The sequence below is a fragment of the Branchiostoma belcheri genome, unplaced genomic scaffold (assembly GCF_001625305.1).
Source record: "Branchiostoma belcheri isolate BF01 breed outbred unplaced genomic scaffold, Haploidv18h27 scaffold1023, whole genome shotgun sequence".
NCBI classification, from domain to species: domain Eukaryota; kingdom Metazoa; phylum Chordata; class Leptocardii; order Amphioxiformes; family Branchiostomatidae; genus Branchiostoma; species Branchiostoma belcheri.
In genome coordinates, this window is record NW_017802407.1 from 1 (window position 1) to 2,508 (window position 2,508).

At 43.9% G+C, this 2,508-nt stretch overlaps 1 protein-coding gene across 1 annotated transcript in view; it reads left to right on the forward strand.

Annotated features, from left to right (window-relative positions):
* Nucleotides 1-748: 748 nt before the first annotated feature.
* The window catches only part of LOC109475103 (coadhesin-like), a gene marked incomplete at both ends in the record, with an annotated part of 5,185 nt that continues 3,425 nt past the window's right edge, over nucleotides 749-2,508 (forward strand). Inside the window, one exon of the mRNA XM_019775644.1 lies at nucleotides 749-1,024. Coding sequence (XP_019631203.1) covers nucleotides 749-1,024 — 276 coding nt within the window. The remainder of the gene's footprint in view (nucleotides 1,025-2,508) is intronic.

Below are 2,508 nucleotides of genomic sequence, written 5' to 3' on the forward strand. Positions count from 1 at the left end.
ACTTGCGTTGTTCCAACAGAGAAGAGCAAAATGTCTGGCTCCCGCAGAACGTACCGCACTCTCCCGCTGGACGTACCGCACTCTCCCGCAGAACGTATCGCACTCTCCCGGAGGACGTCCCGCACTCTCCCGAGGGAAGTCCCGCACAGCGTCCTGCACTCTCCCGCAGAACGTCCCTCGAAAATTGATGCGTATTTCGTGGCCTGTGCTGTACCTACCAAAACACTTGAGTTCATACTGTCAAAATGGAATGGCTTTGAACAGGTGTTAATTGAGTTAATCCAATCAAATCCAACAGCCAATCAGCAAGAAGAAAAGATTAGGCTGCGTCAGGTTCATGCTTGCATGCCCATATATGGGCATGCCGCCGAATTTCTTTCTTATTACGTCACGCGCGTACGCCCCCGCACAGTACTTTCCTATGGGACCGCTAAAAAAGCAAATAAAACGATTGTAAAAGCTTGTATCACAAAAATTTAAAAAACGCCTAGGGGTATTTGCCCACTGTACCTCCATGCCAAATTTCAGGACCTTAGGCCCTAAAATGAAGAAGCTGAATCCATTTAAAGAAATGGCAGGAGGAGAAGAAGAAGGAGGAGGAGAATCATCAGCAAAGACAATATGGTTTCACCACACCATCATAATAAATCAAATCAAATGGTTGACTGTTTTCAGTTTTTAGCGTATACTTTAAGTTAGTGAATGAAATTTTTCATCAAGTCACCTATTCTCGTTTCCTTTTTTACAGGGTGTCCAAAAGCAGGCTACGTCCGTTCTAATGGAGTTTGCTACAAGGCCTTTGCTGAGTCTAAGACGTATGCTGCTGCCAAACAGACGTGTGCGGCAGACGGGGGACTGCTAGCCATGCCGAAGAATGGCGCGATCAACACTTTCATCTACAACCTGGCAGGAGGTGGAAATCAACATCGTTGGATTGGTCTGACTGACGCCACGGTCGAAGGGCAGTGGGTATTTGAAGACGGCCAAGCCCTGGCGTCTACCGGCTATACCAACTGGGGCCCCGGTGAGCCGAACGATTTTGGTGGTCGCGAAGACTGTGCCGAAATGCGTGGTGCGGAATGGAATGATGCACCCTGCCAAAACGTCCGGTCATTCATCTGTCAGCTGCTAGAAGGTATGCGTTATAATTGCACACCTTAACCCTATCTAGGACCGGGGGGGGGGGGGTTTGATCAATTTCGCATCCACATAGCCTAGCGGCGACCAATGGGTGACCAGCATTCCGCGCCACGCCCACTTTGCGGTCGATTCCATTCGACAATCGGGTTGAACAGCATCCTTCCGTACGGCGCGGCAGGTAATCTGAGCTGGAAATGTCAGATAAGCAATGTAAGAATTGGTGTATTTGGAGTGAAAATAATGCAAGTACCGAAGTAAAGAGTTCCTTTCTCAGCACTCGGTATACAGAGATGAGGTGAGGCGGCTTCCGTCCTAGATCTCCAGTGCCGAATGTACGTCAACACTTGGTGTCCAGTGTCGGCGGCTTCAGCACTGGAAACTCGGAATCGGCAAATCAAATCTTGTCTTTAAAAAGGGTATCGAGATGCTGCCACTCATATTTTCGAGATCATACCGCCTGGGTAACAAAGTTTAATAGGGACAACAAGGTTATCGGCAGGACAGGACGACTGCACGGCCTCTTTTCTTACATATTCACAGACAAAGACTTGGCCTAAGATACTGTTTTGCACGCCGCGCGGCCGACGTAAGCACCAGAAGCCCAGTGCCGAAATGGTTTTACTCGGCTCGGTAGTTATTTTGCTCCAACTATTCAAAGACACAGAATTTCAGAAAACAATTTACAAATGTATCTTTTGACAGGCATTTTTTGCCAAATTTAATAATTTCCATTTAAACAACAGAATTTTATGGGTTTTATGTCAAGTTACACTTTGTTTCTAATATTAATAACATCACATATAATCATATGTAAATTTAATCATTAAAATGCATACTTTATGCTAATTTGATGACGTCATTGGCCAAAATCCAAGATGGCGGACCATATCATAAGATCAGGTAAATACAGCTTATTTTCCTTAAAATTTCATCAATACTCCCATTTACTTTTACAAAAAAGGTTCATATGAATGTCTTTAGTCTGTTTACAATGTATTTTAGGCTTTATCCTGAAAAAAACTTTTTTTTAAATTCAAGATTGATGATCCAAGATGGCGGATAGTTAATATATGCATGACGTCATTTTATGACGTCACCGGTGTTGCTATGGGCAACATAAGACTTAGTACATCCAAATATTCTGTCATAAACACTTTTGGTAAAGTTATGTCGTATACTGTTTAGTTTTCAGGGAATAACCTATCTAGACGGTTTTGGCCAATAAAATCACATTAATGACGTCATAATGACGTCATATTACGTCACAACGACATAAAAATTGTACGTATGATAAATTTTTACTAGTACACCATCCTCTGAAAATTTGGTGGTCCTACCAAAAACCGTTCGCGAGTTCTGAGGGGGGGG